The sequence below is a fragment of the Salmo salar genome, chromosome 17, assembly GCF_965601325.2.
Source record: "Salmo salar chromosome 17, fSalSal1, whole genome shotgun sequence".
In the NCBI taxonomy this organism is placed as follows: Eukaryota; Metazoa; Chordata; class Actinopteri; order Salmoniformes; family Salmonidae; genus Salmo; species Salmo salar.
Genome location: NC_138307.1, coordinates 78,430,352 through 78,456,659, shown reverse-complemented (window position 1 = coordinate 78,456,659; position 26,308 = coordinate 78,430,352). Strand labels below are relative to the sequence as shown.

Here is a 26,308-nt window from a genome sequence, read left to right as displayed (position 1 = left end):
TATGCAAAAATATAGCAATATACCACATCACTTCTTAATAGTAATACCTTTATTTTATTAGAAACATTACAAAGCATGCTCATCAAGTTTGTTTTTTGTTGGTGTGTAATTACGTGAAAAAATATTTTAGCTGGAGTGGCTGGTAGATTTTTATTTATTTATTTTATCTACCTGCCACACTGGCTGGTGGACCCAAAAAGTTATTTTCAGGCCCTGTTTCCAGGCAGTGGCCGATTCATTGGAAGGACCTCCAACAGGCAGTCCTTTATATTAAAGAGGGCCTAGAGAGACATACAACCTATAGAAACCAGCCTCCCTCAGTCATAAAGCTGGGTGATGTTTTAGAGATTGATGCTAGAAACCACACTGAGCAGCGATTGGATCATTCTGTGATGGAGTGATTCCTAGTAAGCCTGCCACACGGGTGATCAGAAGATCAGTAGGTTTAATACCACTGGGGAAATTCTAATGAACATGTCAGTCAGGAGGATGTGGTTGATAGTGGTGTGGAACAGGCTTCTATGCCTCACTCATAATGAGTAGAAAAACATGCTGGGAAATGTTTACTTGCAGCTTCCTTCTCGCCAATGCAACAATAATACATAAAGCTGCAAGCAGCGGTTCAAGCTAGGTGGTGTTATTCACTTTTGGCAAATGTTGAAGTGAGCTGAGTAGTTGTTATAAGATGGCAAAAGTGTTCGTAGTACCTGAAGAGGTGTATTGATAGTGTTTCACAATTAAACATCACACACAGCCATACATAAAACACACACACAGCCCATAGCACCATCAGGACTTATTGGACACGTCACCTTAAGATAAGCTACTTCTGTGCTCATTACCATGCTTTTGATGTATTTTGGACTATTTTTTATGATGTTGAATATAGGGTTGCAAAATTCCTGCAACTTTCAATAAATTCCTTTGTTTTCCAGAAATCCTGGTTGCAGGAGTCTGGATATTCTGCTTATTCTCTCCTGATTCTAGAAACCTCCAATCAGGATTTTGGGGAAATTATTGAAAGTTCCCCGGAATTTTGCAACCCTAGATGTCAACTTTAAAACGCCTTCTCCAGAACCGATAGACTGATCGGTACCAAATGTGGTATATAGCACCTATAGATGCACATCTTCAAACACACGTTTTATAAGAGCTCAAACAATATGGCCGCAATAAGCCAATGAGCTTGCATGAGTGGTTTTTCCTGTCCAACAGCGCCCCTCATGCGGCCAAACTGAACAATACTTTAGATTAGCTAGACTCATATCCCTTAGCATGTGTGCCAAATTTCATCACTCTGAGTCAAACAGATTGAGATGTATAGCGCCACCGTGTGGCCGATCTGAATGTGCTTACATATGTTGAGTGTTGACCGTGTTTGGAAAGTTTGGTTACGATACGAATATCCGTGTCTAATTAGCATTAATGTGCCAGACAACCCCCACATTAATGTTTATTGGTCAGTAGTGACCATGGGGTTTGACATATAGTCTGCAAAATATTGCATTGAGAGACCTTGGTCCATAGATGACACATCAATGTACATCCAGATCGGCCCAGTGGTTCCGGACGAGATGTCATTTAAGTGTTATTCACAAAATTCAAAATGGCGGAAAATCCATCATGACAGACCTTGGGGAAAATGTGTTCCTTGTGAGAAGAGGGACCTATGCACTGAATTTCAGGACTCTAGGTCATATGGGGTGAGGGGCGTGACCCTTCCAAGTTAGCCATTTCAATCACCTGTTATAGCACCACCTTGTGGCCAATTGGAATGGCTTGGCACCAGAGAGTGTAGACTATGGGCCTTTACCATGTTTCACCCTCTTCGGCCTTACCATCTCACGGGAATTTGAATGTTAACTTTCTTCGCAAGAAGAAGCGGTATAATAATAATGAACGCCAACAAATACAACAGGGTTTGCCCAGCTTCACTGGCTTGAACCCTTAATAAAAGATAAGAACAGCAACATAGTAAATGTCTCAGCAGAATAGAATAAACATCTCTCCAAGATCAGATGTCTAACCACATAGTGGGGTGTAGAACTCTGCTGTTTCATCTAGCCTTTAATATGTGATAAGATTGGAGGAGAGAGGAAGGTGAGGAGGATTAGCTGGCGACAGAGAGCTGTGGTTTCCTCCCTCCATCTATTATGCAGAGATGAAAAGTAATTCTGAGTATTTTTTCACTCTTACTGAGATTATAAAGACAGTCAATTGACAGTCTTCCTCATGGCGCTGACTGAATAAGAGATGGGAGGTGAAGAGTCTTCCTCATGGCGCTGACTGAATAAGAGATGGGAGGTGAAGAGTCTTCCTCATGGCGCTGACTGAATAAGAGATGGGAGGTGGAGTCTTCCTCATGGCGCTGACTGAATAAGAGATGGGAGGTGAAGAGTCTTCCTCATGGCGCTGACTGAATAAGAGATGGGAGGTGAAGAGTCTTCCTCATGGCGCTGACTGAATAAGAGATGGGAGGTGAAGAGTCTTCCTCATGGCGCTGACTGAATAAGAGATGGGAGGTGAAGAGTCTTCCTCATGGCGCTGACTGAATAAGAGATGGGAGGTGAAGAGTCTTCCTCATGGCGCTGACTGAATAAGAGATGGGAGGTGGAGAGAATTGAGGTTTTAACTTATTTCCTGTATGTTAAAATACTGTGTATTTAAGTAGACTAACTAGTGTAATAATGCCATCATCCAGGTTCCAGTTGATGATCAGGTCGATATGTTAAGTGACTCTTTCTAGAATGACCATGTCATACTTGTTCCTTTCTCTATGATTGGGCTAGTGTTACAATGTCTTCATCACAGTTCTAGTAGATGACAGTCTAGATGGGGAAAGTCACTCTCTGACTCAAGTCACTATTTCTAGTGAGACCAGTTCCTTTTATGACTGGTCTCAGAATCACCAACTTTTAAGCCTGGAGACAACTGAGACATGGATTGTGTGTTTGTGCCTTTCAGAGGGTGAATGGGCAAGACAAAATATTTAAGTGCCTTTGAACAGGGTATGGGAGTAGGTGTCAGGCGGTTTGGTTTGAGTGTGTCAAGAACTACAATGGTGCAGGGGTTTTTCATGCTCAACAGTTTTCAGTGTGTATCAAGAATGGTCCACCACTCAAAGGACATCCAACCAACTTGAACTGTGGGAAGCATTGGAGTCAACATGGGCCAGCATTCCTGTAGAACACTTTCCACACCTTGTAGAGTCTATGCCCCAACGATTGAGGCTGTTCTGAGGGCAAAAGGGGGTGAAACTCAATATTAGGAAGTTGTTCCTAATGTTTTGTAAACTCAGTGTAGGGTGCCACCTGTCAACCATTGACACAGCCATCAGCACAACAACCTAACAAGAGAAGTTAAGAAGCTTGATACTGTTCACTACGGAACTATAGAACGAAAATAGAAAGCTGAGAAGGTCTAGAATGTTCTGAGAATGTGATCGCTTGTCGATTAAAATAAGAACTTGTTTGTTAACGTGACATTTGGAATCAACCTTAACCCAGTTCTGTTGTGTGATCCAGCCAGCCTGACAGACTTCAGCCTGACAGAGAACAGTCAGACACATTACTGTCTGACTGTTGCTACATAGAACACCACCTTTAAACTGGGATGGCTGCAAAGAAAACATGTTGACTTACAGTTGAAGTCGGAAGTTTACATACACAATTCCTGACATTTAACCCTAGTAAAAATTCCCTGTTTTAGGTCAGTTAGGATCACAACTTTATTTTAAGAATGTGAAATGTCAGAATAATAGGAGAGAATTAATAATTTCAGCTTTTATTTTTCACATTCCCAGTGGGTCATAAGATTACATACGCTCAATTAGTATTTGGTAGCATTGCCTTTAAATTGATTAACTTGGGTCAAACATTTTGGGTAGCCTTCCACAATAAGTTTGGTGAATTTTGGCCCATTCCTCCTGACAGAGCTGGTGGAACTGATTCAGGTTTGTAACTATCCTTGCTCGAACACACTTTTTCAGTTCTGCCCACAAATGTTCTATAGGATTGAGGTCAGGGCTTAGTGATGGCCACTCCAATACCTTGACTTTGTTGTCCTTAAGCCATTTTGCCACAACTTTGGAAGTATGCTTGGGGTCGTTGTCCATTTGGAAGACCCATTTGCGACCAAGCTTTAACTTCCTGACTGATATCTTGAGATGTTGCTTCAATATATCCACATACTTTTCCTTCCTCATGACTCCATCTATTTTGTGAAGTGCACCAGTCCCTCCTGAAGCAAAGCACCCCCACAACATGATGCTGCCACCCCCGTGTTTCACGGTTGGGATGGTGTTCTTCGGCTTGCAAGCTTCCCTCTTTTTCCTCCAAACATAACAATGGTCATTGTGGCCAAATAGTTCTATTTTTGTTTCATCAGACCAGAGGACATTCCTCCAAAATGTACAATCTTTGTCCCCATGTGCAGTTGCAAAACGTAGTCTGGCTTTTTTATGGAGGTTTTGGAGCAGTGGCTTCTTCCTTGCTGAGTGGCCTTTCAGGTTATGTCGATATAGGACTTGTTTTACTGTGGATATAGATACTTTTGTACCCGTTTCCTCCAGCGTCTTCACAAGGTCCTTTGCAGTTGTTCTGGGATTGATTAGCACTTTTCGCACCAAGGTACGTTCATCTCTAGGAGACAGAACGCGTCTCCTTCCTGAGCGGTATGATGGCTGCGTGGTCCCATGGTGTTTATACTTGCGTACTATTGTTTGTACAGATGAACATGGTACCTTCAGGCATTTGGAAATTGCTCCCAAGGATGAACCAGACTTGTGGAGGTCTACAATCGTTTTCTGAGGTCTTGGCTGATTTCCTTTGATTTTCCCATGATGTCAAGCAAAGAGGCACTGAGTTTGAAGGTAGGCCTTGAAATACATCCACAGGTACACCTCCAATTGACACAAATTATGTCAATTAGCCTATCAGAAGCTTCTAAAGCCATGACATCATTTTCTGGAATTTTCCAAGCTGTTTAACTTTAGGCTAGGGGGCAGTATCCTGAATTCCGGATGACTGACGTGCCCAAAGTAAACTGCCTGTTACTCAGGCCCAGATGCTAGGATATGCATATAATTGGCATTGGATAGGAAGCACTCTGAAGTTTCTAAAACTGTTAAAATAATGTCTGTGAGTATAACAGAACTGATATGGCAGGCAAAAACCAGGGGAGAATCCATCAGGGGGAGAATTTTTTTTTAGGTCACAGGCCATTTCAATGCAAGCCTATGGCATACTCAAAATAATTCCTCCCAGATTGCAGTTCCTATGGCTTCCACTAGATGTCAACAGTCTTTAGAAAGGGTTTCAGGCTTGTTTTTTGAAAAACGAACAAGTTGTAGTTTTTCCAAGGTGTCTCATTAGAAAAGTAGTCCTGTTGCGCGCGTGAATGAGGTGCGCGCTCTTCGTTATTTATCTTCCCTATTGAACATACTATTCTCCGTCTTAAATTTTAAGGTTTGTTTAGATATTAGAGTACCTGAGGATTAATTAGAAACATCGTTTGACTTGTTTGGACAAAATTTACTGGTAACTTTTTGGATTCATTTGTATGCATGTTGAACGAGTGGATTACTGAATCAAGCGCGCCAACTAAACTGACATTTTTGGTATATAAAGAAGGACTTTATCGAACAAAACGACCATTTTTTGTGTAGCTGGGACCCTTGGGATTGCAAACAGAGGAAGATCTTGAAAAGGTAAGTGATTTATTTTATCGCTATTTGGGATTCTGCAATTTCACCGGATGTTGTCGTGGTGGGATGCTAGAGGTTAAAGGCACGGTCAGCTTAGTGTATGTAAACTTCTGACCCACCGGAATTGTGATACAGTGAATTATAAGTGAAATAATCTGTCTGTAAACAAGTGTTGGAAAAATGACTTGTGTCAGGCACAAAGTAGATGTCCTAACCGACTTGCCAAAACTATAGTTTGTTAACAAGAAATTTGTGGAGTGGTTGAAAAACAAGTTTTAATGACTCCAACCAAAGTGTATGTAAACTTCCGACTTCAACTGTATGAAAAATATATGGAAGTGGGACTTATGGTGATGATCGCCTGTAGTCCTGGTCTTAGATCAGGTATTCCCAACCAGGGGTACACACAATGCCGGGGGTACACCAAATATAAATGTGATTCACATGTAAAAAAAGTTTAAAAAAATTAATTCTTCACATTTTCAAACAGTCCATTTATATTTTCCAACGGGGCTACACATTTGGGAGAGATTTATCTCTCGCCTGAGTGGCCTCGTTTCACTGCCAAAAATAAAATTAAACCATCTAGGTGTTCAGCACAACACAATGTCAAATACAGCTGGCCTAGTCAATTAATGAACATCCAATCACACTAACCGTTACTCTCTCACGGGAATTCCACTACCAGTCTGAATGTAACAAACGTAGCTGCTGCTTATGTTGGTATCTGTACTGAGGGTGCGAAAGCCATGACAGAGAGACATAGTGGAGTGGTAATGCAACAGTTGCTCCCGACGTCACTTGGGTCCACTGCAGCATCCACTGAGAGGCTCTTGCTGCCAAAGGAATGCCTGACAGCTTGAAAGACGTTTTGGACACTACAGTGAAAATGGTTAACTTTGTTAAAGCAAGGCCCCTGAACTCTCATGTATTTTCTGCATTATGCAATGATATGGGCAGCGACCATGTAACGCTTTTACAACATACTGGTTATCAAGGGGAAAAGTATTGACACTATTTTTTACATTTAGAGACGAGCTTAAAGTTCTCTTTACTGACCATCATTTTCACTTGTCTGACCGCTTGCATGATGACGAGTTTCTCGTACACAACTGGCCTTTCTGGGTGATGTTTTTTTCCCCTCACCTGAATGATCTGAATCTAGGATTACAGGGACTCTCTGCAACTATATTCAATGTGTGGGACAAAATTGAAGCCATGATTAAGAAGTTGGACCTCTTCTTTGTCTGCATAACAAGGACAACACACAGATCTTTCCATCATTGTATGATTTGTGTGCAAATGAACTCAAGCTTACGGACAACGTCTAATGTGATATAGTGAAGCACCTGAGTGAGTTGGGTGCGCAATTACACAGGTACTTTCCCGAAACAGATGACATAAACAACTGGATTCGTTATCCCTTTCATGTCCTGCCTCCAGTCCACTTAACAATATCTGAACAAGAGAGCCTCACCGAAATTGCAACAAGCAGTTCTGTGAAAATGTCATTTAAAATCAGAAGCCACTGCCTGATTTCTGGATTGGGCTGAGCTCAGAGTATCCTGCCTTGGCAAATCGCACTGTTAAGACACGGCCCTTTGCAACCACGTACCTATGTGAGAGTGGATTCTCAGCCCTCACGAGTATGAAAACTAAATTCAGGCACAGACTGTGTGGAAAATGATTTAAAACTGAGACACTCTCCAATACAACATCACAGAGTTATGTGTATCCTATCAAGCAAAACCCTTCTCATTAAACTGTGGTGAGTTATTCACAATTTTCGATTAACAAATAAGGTTTTATATGTAAGATTGTTAAATAAAGAGCAAAATTATTGATATTTGTGCCCTGGTCCTATAAGAGCTCTTTGTCACTTCCCACGAGCCGGGTTGTGACAAAAACTCACACTCATTCTTATGTTTAATAAATGTATCGTATAGCATATGTGGGGCAGGCTTACAATGATGGCAAAAAACAACATTTGAGAGTGCGCTGACCCTGGTGCTAGAGGGGGTACGCAGCTGGAGGTAGAACATTTGAAGGGGTACGGGACTATAAAAACTTTGTCAACCACTGTCTTAGAAAAACAAATAGGCTATACTCTGCTTGAAGGCTACTTGACAAAAACACCTTGGGCCAACTGTTGGCATGAGGGGCCAACTGTTGGCATGAGGGGCCAACTGTTGGCATGCGGGGCCAACTGTTGGCATGCGGGGCCAACTGTTGGCATGAGGGGCCTAGTTTCCAGGTATGGTGACACCACTGCTACAGTAGCTCTGATGAGACATGTTAAGGAGGCAGTGGGCTGTCATTACCACTGATGACAGAGGTAATGACACCCAGCCCTATACCCCAGTCCAGGCCCTATACCCAAGCATATAGCCCAGACCATAGTCCCCAGCCCAGGCCCTACAGCCCAGGCCCTATAGCCCAGGCCCTACAGCCCAGGCCCTACAGCCCAGGCCCTACAGCCCAGGCCCCGCCCGGCCCTACAGCCCAGGCCCTACAGCCCAGGCCCTATAGCCCAGGCCCTATACGCCCAGGCCCTATAGCCCAGGCCCTACAGCCCAGGCCCTATAGCCCAGGCCCTACAGCCCAGGCCCTATAGCCCAGGCCCTATAGCCCAGGCCCTATAGCCCAGGCCCTATAGCCCAGGCCCAGACTGTTTAAATCATCCAAAGCCAAACAATATTTTTGATAATGGGCCTTCCACCTATCAGCCCAGACCACACAGCAGCATCCCAGGACCAACCAGGGAGAGCAACATGGCAGGCTGCTCTCCTCTCCTGAATATCAACAGCATCACCATCAATAGCGGCTGTATCGGGTTACCAGGCATCACAGGGCTGGCTTTACATGAAAGACTACACGCAGATCAGAAGCCAGGGATTAACGCTGTGTGTGTGGTGGGGGAGTGTGTGTGTGTGGGGGAGTGTGTGTGTGTGTGAGTGTGTGGGGGGGGGGAGAGTATGTTCACTATTGACCAAAACAGGTGCAGAAGACAAGGAAACAACCAGTAGTCTGAACAGGAAATCCAACCATGTCTGTTCATCCGCTCCAGTTAGACCTGACCCTCTGTTCATCCGCTACAGTTGGACCTGACCTCTGTTCATCCGCTCCAGTTGGACCTGACCTCTGTTCATCCGCTACAGTTAGACCTGACCTCTGTTCATCCGCTACAGTTAGACCTGACCTCTGTTCATCCGCTACAGTTGGACCTGACCCTCTGTTCATCCGCTACAGTTGGACCTGACCTCTGTTCATCCGCTACAGTTGGACCTGACCTCTGTTCATCCGCTCCAGTTAGACCTGACCTCTGTTCATCCGCTACAGTTAGACCTGACCTCTGTTCATCCGCTACAGTTGGACCTGACTCTCTGTTCATCCGCTACAGTTGGACCTGACTCTCTGTTCATCCGCTACAGTTGGACCTGACTCTCTGTTCATCCGCTACAGTTGGACCTGACCTCTGTTCATCCGCTACAGTTGGACCTGACCTCTGTTCATCCGCTACAGTTGGACCTGACCTCTGTTCATCCGCTACAGTTGGACCTGACCTCTGTTCATCCGCTACAGTTAGACCTGACCCTCTGTTCATCCGCTACAGTTAGACCTGACCTCTGTTCATCCGCTACAGTTAGACCTGACCTCTGTTCATCCGCTACAGTTAGACCTGACCTCTGTTCATCCGCTACAGTTAGACCTGACCTCTGTTCATCCGCTACAGTTAGACCTGACCTCTGTTCATCCGCTACAGTTAGACCTGACCTCTGTTCATCCGCTACAGTTAGACCTGACCTCTGTTCATCCGCTACAGTTAGACCTGACCTCAGGTCATCTCCAAGGAAGGCAGTAAAGCACACTTCTGCCATTCCACTGACTGAGGCCCCAGCAGGCCAGGAAGGCTTGCCTTACAGATCACTTTCAGGGTGTTTCTCCTCAACTCAGGTCTACGTGACTGGATGGGACAGCACTGCTGGGGCGACCACCACATTCCTGTTAGGTCTATGTAGCAGTGGGTTTCTCCATTTCATCTGTGTTCCTTGGAAACATCCTGCCGCTCCACATTTTTGACCTAGCTAGCTCACGTCACACAACTAGTCAAGGGCTTGAGCATTGGGCTAGTTGACTAGTGGTGGAACAACTAGGGATCTCCCACTCCCAGAGGAACAGGCTGAGAAACACTGACATAATGTATCTCTCCTGGCCAGGCCAGAGAATCTGCTGCCTGCCTGTATTCAGCACTCTGAGAAACACTGACATAATGTATCTCTCCTGGCCAGGCCAGAGAATCTGCTGCCTGCCTGTATTCAGCACTCTGAGAAACACTGACTTACAGTGTATTTCTACTGGCCAGGCCAGAGAATCTGCTGCTTGCTGCCTGCCTGTATTCAGCACTCTGAGAAACACTGACTTACAGTGTATTTCTCCTGGCCAGGCCAGAGAATCTGCTGCTTGCTGAACTGCCTGTATTCAGCACTCTGAGAAACACTGACTTACAGTGTATTTCTCCTGGCCAGGCCAGAGAATCTGCTGCCTGCCTGTATTCAGCACTCTGAGAAACACTGACTTACAGTGTATTTCTACTGGCCAGGCCAGCTTGACTGCCTGTATTCAGCACTCTGTGCTGCAGCAGTCTCACAAACTAGCAGCAGCAGAACAGACACAGATCATTAAACCATTGTGTTGTCACATGCCTCAGGGGGGCAGGCTATCTTCTCTCTCCCGGGCAGGCTAGCTTCTCTCTCCCGGGCAGGCTAGCTTCTCTCTCCCGGGCAGGCTAGCTTCTCTCTCCCGGGCTTAAATGAAAGCAATAGTACACCAAAGACATAGGCTGCCTGCTCAGCTCTTTGAATCTCACACACACAGTTAGTCACACACACACTTGGATTTATCCGTTTATCTGTGCTTTGATATGAAAACCCCCCCTAGAGCAAGAATATGCCTGTTGTGAGAATGTTCTAGTATAGATCTTTACTGAAGTCCTCTTCATTAGTGAAGTACAATACTGACGTCACAGCAGCACAGTGAGAGAGGCAGGAGATGAGATGGAGATGAGGAGCACTGAGCTCTCATGCTGAGTGGATCATTATCTAGCTCTGCCAGCTAAATCTTATTTATCCCTCACAGAGAGCTGTGGTGTCTCTGAATGGGATACGGTTATTGTGAGGAGTGTCTGTGGGATAGGAAGTAGCTTTATTGTTAAATATATATATATATATATATATATATATATATATATATATATATATATATATATATATATATATATATATATATATATATATATGACAGTGCATTCACTCAGCAGTACCAGTGGGTATCATCAACCCAGATACTCTAAAAGCTTCACTCACCCTCAGAGTCACCCCATTGTGTGTGTGCCCGTCTGAGATGACATCATCATCCTCCTCCTCCTCCTGCTGCTGCTCTCTAGGATCCATCTGCTCCGTAGTGGTGCCATCAGCATCTGTTGCAGCGGTACCACAGCCTCTATACCTCAACATGAAGCCCGGGCCCTCGGCCCCTGAGGGCCTCTGCTGCGGCTCCAGCTCCCCTCCTCCTCCGGCTCCCTCCAGCTTGGCTGCTGGCCTGATCCTCCCCCGCTGACCGCTGTGGACTGACCGGCCTGGCTGGACTGGTAGAGGTGGTGGAGGGTCCTCCTCCAGCTAGACAGGGGTAACTGGGTCCTGGTGGTGGGGGTCGGATAGTTGGCCAGAAAGGGTGGGGGTCGGTAGACTGGTAAGGAGCCTAAAGGGGGAGAGGGAGGAGACAGGAAGGGATGGAGGGAGGGGGTAGGAAAGAGAAAGGGAAGGAAGGGAGAGAAGAAAATAGTTCTTATTTTGAATATCTTGTTATGAATTGTTTGTATTTGCCAGTATTAGGGCAGTAACCAGATAAGGAGTGGTGTAGCACGCGCGGGGGAGGGGCCCCAAACATTTATATTTATATGGTATTAAAATGATTCTGTTGGCATGTCCAAATACCCCCATATATGGTCTATAGGATATATGGTCCAAGCCAAGCCAGTATGTCTACATGGAAACAGATTTAGACCCGGACAGAGAATTACAAGTCAACGTTACACACTGTGAAACGTCAGTCTGCACAGTCTGCAGTCAAATGGTCACAATTAAAAATGGTCAATGACCACTCACCACCACAGTCTGGTTGGGTGTCATGCTGGGTAGCTTAGCAACTTGCAATGCCAAGGACATGGAGAGTAACCCAAGAGTCCACACAAAGAGAAGACTCATCTCTGGCTGTAAGCACTGAAAATCTCTCCTCTCTCTCTACACCTCTCACTCTCCCCTCTCTCTACACCTCTCACTCTCCCCTCTCTCTACACCTCTCACTCTCCCCTCTCTCTACACCTCTCACTCTCCCCTCTCTCTACACCTCTCACTCTCCCCTCTCTCTACACCTCTCACTCTCCCCTCTCTCTACACCTCTCACTCTCCCCTCTCTCTACACCTCTCCCCTCTCTCTACACCTCTCACTCTCCCCTCTCTCTACACCTCTCACTCTCCCCTCTCTCTACACCTCTCCCCTCTCTCTACACCCCTCACTCTCCCCTCTCTCTACACCTCTCCAAACCGCTTCCTCTCCTGGCTAATAGTCTGACACTCATCTAATCTTCCTTTCATCCTCCCCCCCCCATGAGGCAACAAAGACCTGTCATCTCCAGGACAGTAAGGTGATGCTGTATGGACCTACAGAGACTCCTGTCATCTCCAGGACAGTAAGGTGATGCTGTATGAACCTACAGAGACTCCTGTCATCTCCAGGACAGTAAGGTGTTGCTGTATGAACCTACAGAGACTCCTGTCATCTCCAGGACAGTAAGGTGTTGCTGTATGAACCTACAGAGACTCCTGTCATCTCCAGGACAGTAAGGTGTTGCTGTATGAACCTACAGAGACTCCTGTCATCTCCAGGACAGTAAGGTGTTGCTGTATGAACCTACAGAGACTCCTGTCATCTCCAGGACAGTAAGGTGATGCTGTATGAACCTACAGAGACTCCTGTCATCTCCAGGACAGTAAGGTGTTGCTGTATGAACCTACAGACACTCCTGTCATCTCCAGGACAGTAAGGTGTTGCTGTATGAACCTACAGAGACTCCTGTCATCTCCAGGACAGTAAGGTGATGCTGTATGAACCTACAGAGACTCCTGTCATCTCCAGGACAGTAAGGTGATGCTGTATGAACCTACAGAGACTCCTGTCATCTCCAGGACAGTAAGGTGTTGCTGTATGAACCTACAGAGACTCCTGTCATCTCCAGGACAGTAAGATGATGCTGTATGAACCTACAGAGACTCCTGTCATCTCCAGGACAGTAAGGTGATGCTGTATGAACCTACAGAGACTCCTGTCATCTCCAGGACAGTAAGATGCTGTATGAACCTACAGAGACTCCTGTCATCTCCAGGACAGTAAGGTGTTGCTGTATGAACCTACAGAGACTCCTGTCATCTCCAGGACAGTAAGGTGTTGCTGTATGGACCTACAGAGACTCCTGTCATCTCCAGGACAGTAAGGTGTTGCTGTATGAACCTACAGAGACTCCTGTCATCTCCAGGACAGTAAGATGCTGTATGAACCTACAGAGACTCCTGTCATCTCCAGGACAGTAAGGTGTTGCTGTATGGACCTACAGAGACTCCTGTCATCTCCAGGACAGTAAGATGCTGTATGAACCTACAGAGACTCCTGTCATCTCCAGGACAGTAAGGTGTTGCTGTATGAACCTACAGAGACTCCTGTCATCTCCAGGACAGTAAGGTGTTGCTGTATGAACCTACAGAGACTCCTGTCATCTCCAGGACAGTAAGGTGATGCTGTATGAACCTACAGAGACTCCTGTCATCTCCAGGACAGTAAGGTGTTGCTGTATGAACCTACAGAGACTCCTGTCATCTCCAGGACAGTAAGGTGATGCTGTATGAACCTACAGAGACTCCTGTCATCTCCAGGACAGTAAGGTGATGCTGTATGAACCTACAGAGACTCCTGTCATCTCCAGGACAGTAAGGTGATGCTGTATGAACCTACAGAGACTCCTGTCATCTCCAGGACAGTAAGGTGTTGCTGTATGAACCTACAGAGACTCCTGTCATCTCCAGGACAGTAAGGTGTTGCTGTATGAACCTACAGAGACTCCTGTCATCTCCAGGACAGTAAGGTGATGCTGTATGAACCTACTGAGACTCCTGTCATCTCCAGGACAGTAAGGTGTTGCTGTATGAACCTACAGAGACTCCTGTCATCTCCAGGACAGTAAGGTGTTGCTGTATGGACCTACAGAGACTCCTGTCATCTCCAGGACAGTAAGGTGTTGCTGTATGAACCTACAGAGACTCCTGTCATCTCCAGGACAGTAAGGTGATGCTGTATGAACCTACAGAGACTCCTGTCATCTCCAGGACAGTAAGGTGTTGCTGTATGAACCTACAGAGACTCCTGTCATCTCCAGGACAGTAAGGTGTTGCTGTATGAACCTACAGAGACTCCTGTCATCTCCAGGACAGTAAGGTGTTGCTGTATGAACCTACAGAGACTCCTGTCATCTCCAGGACAGTAAGATGCTGTATGAACCTACAGAGACTCCTGTCATCTCCAGGACAGTAAGGTGTTGCTGTATGAACCCACAGAGACTCCTGTCATCTCCAGGACAGTAAGGTGATGCTGTATGAACCCACAGAGACTCCTGTCATCTCCAGGACAGTAAGGTGTTGCTGTATGAACCTACAGAGACTCCTGTCATCTCCAGGACAGTAAGGTGTTGCTGTATGAACCTACAGAGACTCCTGTCATCTCCAGGACAGTAAGGTGTTGCTGTATGGACCTACAGAGACTCCTGTCATCTCCAGGACAGTAAGGTGTTGCTGTATGAACCTACAGAGACTCCTGTCATCTCCAGGACAGTAAGATGCTGTATGAACCTACAGAGACTCCTGTCATCTCCAGGACAGTAAGGTCATGCTGTATGAACCTACAGAGACTCCTGTCATCTCCAGGACAGTAAGGTGATGCTGTATGAACCTACAGAGACTCCTGTCATCTCCAGGACAGTAAGATGCTGTATGAACCTACAGAGACTCCTGTCATCTCCAGGACAGTAAGGTGATGCTGTATGAACCTACAGAAACTCCTGTCATCTCCAGGACAGTAAGGTGATGCTGTATGAACCTACAGAGACTCCTGTCATCTCCAGGACAGTAAGATGCTGTATGAACCTACAGAGACTCCTGTCATCTCCAGGACAGTAAGATGCTGTATGAACCTACAGAGACTCCTGTCATCTCCAGGACAGTAAGGTGTTGCTGTATGAACCTACAGAGACTCCTGTCATCTCCAGGACAGTAAGGTGTTGCTGTATGGACCCACAGAGACTCCTGTCATCTCCAGGACAGTAAGGTGTTGCTGTATGGACCCACAGAGACTCCTGTCATCTCCAGGACAGTAAGGTGTTGCTGTATGAACCTACAGAGACTCCTGTCATCTCCAGGACAGTAAGGTGTTGCTGTATGAACCTACAGAGACTCCTGTCATCTCCAGGACAGTAAGGTGTTGCTGTATGAACCTACAGAGACTCCTGTCATCTCCAGGACAGTAAGGTGTTGCTGTATGGACCCACAGAGACTCCTGTCATCTCCAGGACAGTAAGGTGTTGCTGTATGAACCTACAGAGACTCCTGTCATCTCCAGGACAGTAAGGTGTTGCTGTATGAACCTACAGAGACTCCTGTCATCTCCAGGACAGTAAGGTGTTGCTGTATGAACCTACAGAGACTCCTGTCATCTCCAGGACAGTAAGGTGATGCTGTATGAACCTACAGAGACTCCTGTCATCTCCAGGACAGTAAGGTGTTGCTGTATGAACCTACAGAGACTCCTGTCATCTCCAGGACAGTAAGGTGTTGCTGTATGAACCTACAGAGACTCCTGTCATCTCCAGGACAGTAAGGTGATGCTGTATGAACCTACAGAGACTCCTGTCATCTCCAGGACAGTAAGGTGATGCTGTATGAACCTACAGAGACTCCTGTCATCTCCAGGACAGTAAGGTGATGCTGTATGAACCTACAGAGACTCCTGTCATCTCCAGGACAGTAAGGTGTTGCTGTATGAACCTACAGAGACTCCTGTCATCTCCAGGACAGTAAGGTGTTGCTGTATGAACCTACAGAGACTCCTGTCATCTCCAGGACAGTAAGGTGTTGCTGTATGAACCTACAGAGACTCCTGTCATCTCCAGGACAGTAAGATGTGCTGTATGAACCTACAGAGACTCCTGTCATCTCCAGGACAGTAAGGTGTTGCTGTATGAACCTACAGAGACTCCTGTCATCTCCAGGACAGTAAGGTGTTGCTGTATGAACCTACAGAGACTCCTGTCATCTCCAGGACAGTAAGGTGTTGCTGTATGAACCTACAGAGACTCCTGTCATCTCCAGGACAGTAAGATGCTGTATGAACCTACAGAGACTTCTGTCATCTCCAGGACAGTAAGGTGTTGCTGTATGAACCTACAGAGACTCCTGTCATCTCCAGGACAGTAAGGTGATGCTGTATGAACCTACAGAGACTCCTGTCATCTCCAGGACAGTAAGGTGTTGCTGTATGAACCTACAGAGACTCCTGTCATCTCCAGGACAGTAAGGTGATGCTGTATGAACCTACAGAGACTCCTGTCATCTCCAGGACAGTAAGGTGATGCTGTATGAACCTACAGAGACTCCTGTCATCTCCAGGACAGTAAGGTGTTGCTGTATGAACCTACAGAGACTCCTGTCATCTCCAGGACAGTAAGGTGTTGCTGTATGAACCTACAGAGACTCCTGTCATCTCCAGGACAGTAAGGTGATGCTGTATGAACCTACAGAGACTCCTGTCATCTCCAGGACAGTAAGGTGATGCTGTATGAACCTACAGAGACTCCTGTCATCTCCAGGACAGTAAGGTGTTGCTGTATGGACCTACAGAGACTCCTGTCATCTCCAGGACAGTAAGGTGATGCTGTATGAACCTACAGAGACTCCTGTCATCTCCAGGACAGTAAGGTGTTGCTGTATGGACCTACAGAGACTCCTGTCATCTCCAGGACAGTAAGGTGATGCTGTATGAACCTACAGAGACTCCTGTCATCTCCAGGACAGTAAGGTGTTGCTGTATGAACCTACAGAGACTCCTGTCATCTCCAGGACAGTAAGGTGATGCTGTATGAACATACAGAGACTCCTGTCATCTCCAGGACAGTAAGGTGATGCTGTATGAACCTACAGAGACTCCTGTCATCTCCAGGACAGTAAGGTGTTGCTGTATGAACTTACAGAGACTCCTGTCATCTCCAGGACAGTAAGGTGATGCTGTATGAACCTACAGAGACTCCTGTCATCTCCAGGACAGTAAGGTGTTGCTGTATGAACCTACAGAGACTCCTGTCATCTCCAGGACAGTAAGGTGTTGCTGTATGGACCTACAGAGACTCCTGTCATCTCCAGGACAGTAAGGTGTTGCTGTATGAACCTACAGAGACTCCTGTCATCTCCAGGACAGTAAGGTGTTGCTGTATGAACCTACAGAGACTCCTGTCATCTCCAGGACAGTAAGGTGTTGCTGTATGAACCTACAGAGACTCCTGTCATCTCCAGGACAGTAAGGTGTTGCTGTATGGACCTACAGAGACTCCTGTCATCTCCAGGACAGTAAGGTGATGCTGTATGAACCTACAGAGACTCCTGTCATCTCCAGGACAGTAAGGTGTTGCTGTATGAACCTACAGAGACTCCTGTCATCTCCAGGACAGTAAGGTGTTGCTGTATGAACCTACAGAGACTCCTGTCATCTCCAGGACAGTAAGGTGTTGCTGTATGAACCTACAGAGACTCCTGTCATCTCCAGGACAGTAAGGTGTTGCTGTATGAACCTACAGAGACTCCTGTCATCTCCAGGACAGTAAGGTGTTGCTGTATGAACCTACAGAGACTCCTGTCATCTCCAGGACAGTAAGGTGATGCTGTATGAACCTACAGAGACTCCTGTCATCTCCAGGACAGTAAGGTGATGCTGTATGAACCTACAGAGACTCCTGTCATCTCCAGGACAGTAAGGTGTTGCTGTATGAACCTACAGAGACTCCTGTCATCTCCAGGACAGTAAGGGATGCTGTATGAACCTACAGAGACTCCTGTCATCTCCAGGACAGTAAGGTGATGCTGTATGAACCTACAGAGACTCCTGTCATCTCCAGGACAGTAAGGTGATGCTGTATGAACCTACAGAGACTCCTGTCATCTCCAGGACAGTAAGATGTTGCTGTATGAACCTACAGAGACTCCTGTCATCTCCAGGACAGTAAGGTGTTGCTGTATGAACCTACAGAGACTCCTGTCATCTCCAGGACAGTAAGGTGATGCTGTATGAACCTACAGAGACTCCTGTCATCTCCAGGACAGTAAGGTGTTGCTGTATGAACCTACAGAGACTCCTGTCATCTCCAGGACAGTAAGGTGTTGCTGTATGAACCTACAGAGACTCCTGTCATCTCCAGGACAGTAAGGTGATGCTGTATGAACCTACAGAGACTCCTGTCATCTCCAGGACAGTAAGGTGATGCTGTATGAACCTACAGAGACTCCTGTCATCACCAGGACAGTAAGATGCTGTATGGACCTACAGAGACTCCTGTCATCTCCAGGACAGTAAGGTGATGCTGTATGAACCTACAGAGACTCCTGTCATCTCCAGGACAGTAAGATGCTGTATTGAAGATTCTAGAAACTTACCACCTCACAAACCCTCCAGCTGGAGTCTGGACAGAGAAGAGCTTGTTCAATAGTTTATAGCTCCATGTTCTACAGAGCTATGGGGACCTAAAACATATTCCATATTACTCCCTTTGCAGACTACAAGCCTAGACTATACACACACACACTGATGCCAAGTCAAGGTGAACATGCCTGAAGCACATTCTAACTCCCCCTCTCCTCTTCTCTCTGGCAGCACACTATGACATGGTCCATGGAATTCTATGGTGGATGGGGACAGGGAGAGAACTGCAGTGCAGAACCACTGTATGGAGCGCCTGCTGTGAGCGTGACCTGCATACCCTCTGAACGGCCATATACCATTATGTGCTTACACACCAGCAGTTGCAGGACACGTGCAAGCACACACACACACACACACACACACACACACAGTGCAGCTTGGCCCGTTCACTAATCCCTGGAAAGACCTTGCAGTCAGTCACACACCAGTTGTCACCTGCCCTGAAAGCTCCCCTGCGGCTAGCATGGGGACGATCCGTACTGCACTCCTACTAAAACACATTGACACAGTAAAAACACTGCTCTCACATCAGACGAGGGCCAGTCGCAGCGTGCAGGGGAATGCATCTACATAAATCACTTGGCTAGAAGAAGATCCTGTAAAGAAAAAAAGGAAAGATGAAGCATGGAAGGCAATAACAGAGAGAAGGGGCGGGGATAAAAACACTGCTTGTTTTGACTTCTGGAAGATAGAGGACATTGGTAAGTACATAGCCTGGTCCCAGATCTGACAGTATAGGAACTGGCTAGTCCGTACACACAGTCAGACCAGGCTAGTCCGTACACACAGTCAGACCAGGCTAGTCCGTACACACAGTCAGACCAGGCTAGTCCGTACACACAGTCAGACCAGGCTAGTCCGTACACACAGTCAGACCAGGCTAGTCCGTACACACAGTCAGACCAGGCTAGTCCGTACACACAGTCAGACCAGGCTAGTCAGTACACACAGTCAGACCAGGCTAGTCAGTACACACAGTCAGACCAGGCTAGTCAGTACACACAGTCAGACCAGGCTAGTCAGTACACACAGTCAGACCAGGCTAGTCAGTACACACAGTCAGACCAGGCTAGTCCGTACACACAGTCAGACCAGGCTAGTCCGTACACACAGTCAGACCAGGCTAGTCCGTACACACAGTCAGACCTGGCTAGTCCGTACACACAGTCAGACCAGGCTAGTCCGTACACACAGTCAGACCTGGCTAGTCCGTACACACAGTCAGACCAGGCTAGTCCGTACACACAGTCAGACCAGGCTAGTCCGTACACACAGTCAGACCAGGCTAGTCAGTACACACAATCAGAAAAACAACATCCTGTGATTGATTCCACTTCCCATCATGCATTTCCTTCAAATTATACAGCATAGTTTGGACAACATCCAAGCCCTCCGCTAGGGAACAGCAAGCCGGGGACAGGAAGATGTTTTAGAGGGAGGAGGAAAATGAAATACATTCAAAAAGACAGACAATGCCTGGCAAGCAGATGGTGTTGCTGATGAAACGCCCCCCCCCCCCCCCCCCCCCCCCCCCCCAGTCCCTATACAGAAGAGTTGGGCGATTCTATGATTCTACCCACCATGTTGGACAGCCATCGTCAACAGTGATGACATATTTCAACATGACTGCACCATTGGGAGCCTGGCGGTGCACAGCGGTGCAGGGGGCACTCAGCAGGGCGACATGCCAAACGGCCCATTCCCTTTTTGGCATAGGCCAAATGTTAAATCTATACAGTGCATTCAGAAAGTATTCAGACCCCTTGACTTTTTCCACATTGTTACATTACAGCCTTATAATAAAATGTATTAAATTTTTCATTTACCAAATAAAAAGCTCAAATTCAATGCGTTTCCATTGCATTTTTCATCTTTACCCGTCATCACAAAAACTGTTGGGTTAAATATCTGGTCTTGGCACATGCTCTCTAGCCAACAGCTGGCAGGTACAGTGAGGGTACAGTGAGGGTAGGCTAGTCTACATGATGAGATTACTATGGATAACAGCAAGATTATTATAATTATTTATATATAAATGCCAGTGAAGTATCGATCATCATGTCACCAGAATGAGCCTCTATATTTATTGGAAAGGAGCATCAAGTTCCTCCCTGCACTTCCACCTCCCTGTGAAGTTGATCAGAACTTATTTCATGTGTAGCCTAATAAAGTGCATGGTTTCCTGAGTCTTAGTGGGACGACCAGACACCATGTCATCATGTTCCTCCAGGTTTACTTCCATATCATGGTTATTATAGCAATATTTACCCATAAAGGAGTTTCTACTGCATTCTCTCCCATAATACATTTTACCGACACTAAAAGATCCCACCATGTTGAACCAACAACTTATCTGATGGCATTATTTTTATTTTTTATTTGTACCGAAACATCCTGTGTTCATCACAGCTGTTGGGAATTCTTTTTTAATAGGGTATGACTTTACTCACATAAAAACTGTGAATGGAAACGTGGTTAGTGAGAAAGATTTCACATTTCTACATGGGGGAGAAAACTGCCCATGGACAGATATTTTTTGTAATGCATGTTCTATATAAATGAGCGTATGGTGGAGGCCTGTGTGATCCAGACTTTTGGGATGCCCCCAGAACAGATGGGAACTGGCAGGAAAACACACCATCTAACAGGCACCGAGACAAGTCACTTTGTTCTACTGAAGCTTGATAGGAACAGATTGTGTGTGTGTGTGTGTGTGGTGTGTGTGTGTGTGTGTGTGTGTGTGTGTGTGTGTGTTCAAATGTCTCCAGTCTGATGAAATGCATACAGCTGCATACAGAATTAACCGGCCAATCGAGACCCTTTCGCACCAATTCCCCAGAATGAGAAAATACACACCATGAAATAGACTACATATCACGCTTGTTAACTTCTAAAACTTCCAGCACATCTAAAACCGATACAATATTGGGTCAATATTTGTATTCGAAAGAACAGTGTTTTCAAGACCAATATTTTGTAGATGGAGCACATTACAAATGTATCAGGTTGAGCTTGGCGACACTGTCTGAGACATACAGGAGGAAAGGAAACAGGAAGCAGTGTGGAGAAACTCCCTGGAGGACAACACCACCGTTTCTTACAGACAAAAGAGAAGAATATGCAAATCTCTCAAGACTGTGTGCCTCTACCCAGTCGCTCATTACACACACACAATAATGTGTTCAATTTCCTCTGCATCATCAGCTGTGGGACCCTGGAGGTCCTAGCTAACTAGAGGAGTTGTGCTGTCCTGAAACACATCAGTACTGTCACAGCAGCTGTAGGGTCGGCTGTAGAACTAGCTACATCCCACTATGCTGTGCTCCAGAAGAGATGTGCTCAATTGGCGTGCGCACACACACACACACACTCACACACTCACACCTCTCAGTATACAGAGCGAGTTGGATCTGGAACCAATCAACTCTCAGTATACAGAGGGAGTTGGATCTGGAACCAATAAACTCTCAGTATACAGAGGGAGTTGGATCTGGAACCAATCAACTCTCAGTATACAGAGGGAGTTGGATCTGGAACCAATCAACTCTCAGTATACAGAGGGAGTTGGATCTGGAACCAATCAACTCTCAGTATACAGAGGGAGTTGGATCTGGAACCAATCAACTCTCAGTATACAGAGGGAGTTGGATCTGGAACCAATCAACTCTCAGTATACAGAGCGAGTTGGATCTGGAACCAATCAACTCTCAGTATACAGAGGGAGTTGGATCTGGAACCAATCAACTCTCAGTATACAGAGGGAGTTGGATCTGGAACCAATGAAGTATCAATCTAATGTATCACTGTTCCAGCTGTCAACAGACACCTTCAGCCTCCACCACTGGGCTACACTGAGTTTCAGAGGCAAATCTTTCCCAGGGGGAGAGGAGGGCAGCTCATAACTGGAGAGGACACCATGCCTGGCACCCTATTCTCTATTCAGTGCACTATGGGCCCGGAAGTGTATTATAAAGGGAATAGGGTGCAATTTGGGACGAATGCCACACTGACCCAGGGAACCCAGCTCCCCTGAACTAGATACCACTGGCCCAGGGAACCCAGCTCCCCTGAACTAGACACCACTGGCCCAGGGAACCCAGCTCCCCTGAACTAGACACCACTGGCCCAGGGAACCCAGCTCCCCTGAACTAGACACCACTGGCCCAGGGAACCCAGCTCCCCTGAACTAGACACCACTGGCCCAGGGAACCCAGCTCCCCTGAACTAGACACCACTGGCCCAGGGAACCCAGCTCCCCTGAACTAGATACCACTGGCCCAGGGAACCCAGCTCCCCTGAACTAGATACCACTGGCCCAGGGAACCCATCTCCCCTGAACTAGATACCACTGACCCATCTCCCCTGAACTAGATACCACTGGCCCAGGGAACCCAGCTCCCCTGAACTAGATACCACTGGCCCAGGACAACCAGCTCCCCTGAACTAGATACCACTGGCCCAGGGAACCCAGCTCCCCTGAACTAGATACCACTGGCCCAGGGAACCCAGCTCCCCTGAACTAGATACCACTGGCCCAGGGAACCCAGCTCCCCTGAACTAGATACCACTGGCCCAGGGAACCCAGCTCCCCTGAACTAGATACCACTGGCCCAGGGAACCCAGCTCCCCTGAACTAGATACCACTGGCCCAGGACACCCAGCTCCCCTGAACTAGATACCACTGGCCCAGGACACCCAGCTCCCCTGAACTAGATACCACTGGCCCAGGGACACCCAGCTCCCCTGAACTAGATACCACTGGCCCAGGACACCCAGCTCCCCTGAACTAGATACCACTGGCCCAGGACACCCAGCTCCCCTGAACTAGATACCACTGGCCCAGGACACCCAGCTCCCCTGAACTAGACACCACTGGCCCAGGGAACCCAGCTCCCCTGAACTAGACACCACTGGCCCAGGTGTTCAGAGTGGCCTAGCGTCCTGTTCGTCCCCCAACACTTGTTCCTGTTTTCTAAATGTTATGCGCATGAGCTACACAAAATCTGTTCCCTGATATTCACACAGCTCCTCAATACAACTACACACTGTTCCCTGATATTCACACAGCTCCTCAATACAACTACACACTGTTCCCTGATATTCACACAGCTCCTCAATACAACTACACACTGTTCCCTGATATTCACACAGCTCCTCAATACAACTACACACTGTTCCCTGATATTCACACAGCTCCTCAATACAACTACACACTGTTCCCTGATATTCACACAGCTACTCAATACAACTACACACTGTTCCCTGATATTCACACAGCTACTAATACAACTACACACTGTTCCCTGATATTCACACAGCTCCTCAATACAACTACACACTGTTCCCTGATATTCACACAGCTCCTCAATACAACTACACACTGTTCCCTGATATTCACACAGCTCCTCAATACAACTACACACTGTTCCCTGATATTCACACAGCTCCTCAATACAACTACACACTGTTCCCTGATATTCACACAGCTACTAATACAACTACACACTGTTCCCTGATATTCACACAGCTACTAATACAACTACACACGGTTCCCTGATATTCACACAGCTCCTCAACACAACTACACACTGTTCCCTGATATTCACACAGCTCCTCAACACAACTACACACTGTTCCCTGATGATTCACACAGCTACTCAATACAACTACACACTGTTCCCTGATATTCACAAAGCTACTCAATACAACTACACACTGTTCCCTGATGATCACACAGCTACTCATACAACTACACACTGTTCCCTGATATTCACACAGCTCCTCAATACAACTACACACTGTTCCCTGATATTCACACAGCTACTAATACAACTACACACACTGTTCCCTGATATTCACACAGCTCCTCAATACAACTACACACTGTTCCCTGATATTCACACAGCTACTAATACAACTACACACACTGTTCCCTGATATTCACACAGCTCCTCAATACAACTACACACTGTTCCCTGATATTCACACAGCTCCTCAATACAACTACACACTGTTCCCTGATATTCACACAGCTCCTCAACACAACTACACACTGTTCCCTGATATTCACACAGCTCCTCAACACAACTACACACTGTTCCCTGATATTCACACAGCTACTCAATACAACTACACACTGTTCCCTGATATTCACACAGCTACTCAATACAACTACACACTGTTCCCTGATATTCACACAGCTCCTCAATACAACTACACACTGTTCCCTGATATTTACACAGCTACTCAATACAACTACACACTGTTCCCTGATATTCACACAGCTACTCAATACAACTACACACTGTTCCCTGATATTCACACAGCTACTCAATACAACTACACACTGTTCCCTGATATTCACACAGCTCCTCAATACAACTACACACTGTTCCCTGATATTTACACAGCTACTCAATACAACTACACACTGTTCCCTGATATTCACACAGCTACTCAATACAACTACACACTGTTCCCTGATATTCACACAGCTACTCAATACAACTACACACTGTTCCCTGATATTCACACAGCTACTCAATACAACTACACACTGTTCCCTGATGATCACACAGCTACTCATACAACTACACACTGTTCCCTGATATTCACACAGCTCCTCAATACAACTACACACTGTTCCCTGATATTTACACAGCTACTCAATACAACTACACACTGTTCCCTGATATTCACACAGCTACTCAATACAACTACACACTGTTCCCTGATATTCACACAGCTACTCAATACAACTACACACTGTTCCCTGATATTCACACAGCTCCTCAATACAACTACACACTGTTCCCTGATATTTACACAGCTACTCAATACAACTACACACTGTTCCCTGATATTCACACAGCTACTCAATACAACTACACACTGTTCCCTGATATTCACACAGCTACTCAATACAACTACACACTGTTCCCTGATATTCACACAGCTACTCAATACAACTACACACTGTTCCCTGATGATCACACAGCTACTCATACAACTACACACTGTTCCCTGATATTCACACAGCTCCTCAATACAACTACACACTGTTCCCTGATATTCACACAGCTACTAATACAACTACACACACTGTTCCCTGATATTCACACAGCTACTCAATACAACTACACACTGTTCCCTGATATTCACACAGCTACTCAATACAACTACACACTGTTCCCTGATATTCACACAGCTCCTCAATACAACTACACACTGTTCCCTGATATTTACACAGCTACTCAATACAACTACACACTGTTCCCTGATATTCACACAGCTACTCAATACAACTACACACTGTTCCCTGATATTCACACAGCTACTCAATACAACTACACACTGTTCCCTGATATTCACACAGCTCCTCAATACAACTACACACTGTTCCCTGATATTTACACAGCTACTCAATACAACTACACACTGTTCCCTGATATTCACACAGCTACTCAATACAACTACACACTGTTCCCTGATATTCACACAGCTACTCAATACAACTACACACTGTTCCCTGATATTCACACAGCTACTCAATACAACTACACACTGTTCCCTGATGATCACACAGCTACTCATACAACTACACACTGTTCCCTGATATTCACACAGCTCCTCAATACAACTACACACTGTTCCCTGATATTTACACAGCTACTCAATACAACTACACACTGTTCCCTGATATTCACACAGCTACTCAATACAACTACACACTGTTCCCTGATATTCACACAGCTACTC

At 46.2% G+C, this 26,308-nt stretch overlaps 1 protein-coding gene across 4 annotated transcripts in view; it reads right to left on the bottom strand.

Moving 5' to 3' along the window:
* Positions 1-26,308, bottom strand: part of LOC106576468 (adiponectin receptor protein 2) — a 104,218-nt gene that overhangs the window by 63,560 nt on the left and 14,350 nt on the right. For 2 of the 4 annotated variants that reach the window (XM_082964205.1, XM_082964208.1), the window contains exon 2: positions 11,068-11,461. In XM_082964205.1, the coding sequence (XP_082820331.1) occupies positions 11,068-11,217 (150 nt within the window). In that variant the 5' untranslated portion in view covers positions 11,218-11,461. Of the gene's footprint in view, positions 1-11,067; positions 11,462-11,868; positions 11,888-19,077; positions 19,147-26,308 lie in introns of those variants that run through there. The other 2 variants (XM_082964206.1, XM_082964207.1) reach the window with 2 other exon arrangements.